Source organism: Aristolochia californica, unplaced genomic scaffold (assembly GCF_029961685.1).
Source record: "Aristolochia californica isolate CCGP_79_NKW_82.1479 unplaced genomic scaffold, dmAriCali1.0.hap1 SCAF_8, whole genome shotgun sequence".
NCBI classification, from domain to species: Eukaryota; Viridiplantae; Streptophyta; class Magnoliopsida; order Piperales; family Aristolochiaceae; genus Aristolochia; species Aristolochia californica.
The window spans coordinates 34,967,284-34,968,606 of record NW_027182279.1 but is presented as its reverse complement, the minus strand read 5'-3'; the positions used below and the strand labels follow the sequence as shown (position 1 = coordinate 34,968,606).

At 43.2% G+C, this 1,323-nt stretch overlaps 1 protein-coding gene across 1 annotated transcript; it reads right to left on the bottom strand.

Moving 5' to 3' along the window:
• Positions 1-482: 482 nt before the first annotated feature.
• On the bottom strand, positions 483-935 carry LOC137938425 (uncharacterized mitochondrial protein AtMg00820-like). Its single transcript, XM_068783383.1, has one exon. The coding sequence runs from the start codon at positions 933-935 to the stop codon at positions 483-485; it is 453 nt and encodes a 150-aa protein (XP_068639484.1).
• Positions 936-1,323: the final 388 nt, after the last annotated feature.

Here is a 1,323-nt window from a genome sequence, read left to right as displayed (position 1 = left end):
CATAACTGGAATTTATGAGCTTTTGGGGACAGAACTGGAATTTTTGATATTGTGGGGACAGAAGTGGAATTTCTGAAATCGTAGGGGCACATATGGAAGTTTTAGCGGGTATCATTAACATAGAGGAGCAAATAAATAATGTCAGAGTGCCTATGAAAGACAAAGAGTGAAGTGTCAGCACGACTGCAGTAGAAGCCAAGATGTGTGAGGAAGGAGTTGAACCGCTGAAACCAGGCACAGGGTGTTTGTTTAAGACCATAAAGAGCTTTTGGAGCTTGCAAATATGATGAGGGAAGCAAGGATCAATATACCCAGGTGGTTGTTTCATATATACTTGTTCAGTAAGATGACCATTGAGGAAGGCATTCTTGACATCCAATTAATGAAGCGGCCATCGGTGGGTAACGGCAAGTGAGAGAAACACGGACAGTGGTAGCTTTGATGATAGGACTAAAATTGTCGGTGTAGTCAAGACTTGGGACTTAGGTAAAAGCCTTGGCTATAAGACGGATTTTGAGACGTTCAATAGAGCTATTGGGCAAATATTTAGTCTGAAATACCCATTTAGAACCCACAATGTTGGTGTGAGCTGGTCGCGGGACTAAAATCCAGGTATGATTATTTTTCAGAGCTTGAACTTCTTCATCCATAGTGGCAAGCCAGGCAGGATTCTTTGCAGCAGATTTGAAACCTTTAGGCTCAATGGAGGTTAGGAGAGCAAAAAGAAGACCAAAAGAGCCACAGTAAGCAAGATCAGCCGAGTGACGGGGTTTGAAAATACCAGCCTGGGCTCTTGTAAGCATAGGATGAGATCCCATAGGAATAGCAGCAACAGGAGAAGTAGGAGGCAGAGATGGGGATCTAGGGGGAGTAGGATCTATGGGCAGAAGAGGTGGTCCTGTAAGAGAATTAGTGGTATGCAAAGACTCATCCATGGGATTAGTACAAATAACACACGGACGGGAGCCGGATTGAGTAATGTGCCGGGAATGGGGCGCAGGAAGAGATGGGGGCATGACAGGAGGAGAAGAACTGGGTTCCAAAAAATTAGAGAATTGGAGAGAGGATAGTGGTTGAGCCTGGGAAGAAGCTAAGGATGGGAAATAAGTCTAATCAAATTGAGCATGGCGAGTGATGTATAGCCTAGAGGTGATGGGATCAAGACATCAAAACCCTTTGTACGATGAGCTATATCCCATAAAGATACAAGGAATATTATGCGGAGAAAATTTATTAGGCATATAATCATGTAAACATGGGTAAACACGGCAACCAAAGGGATGAAAAACTTCATAATTAGGAGAAAGACCATAAAGAATTTCA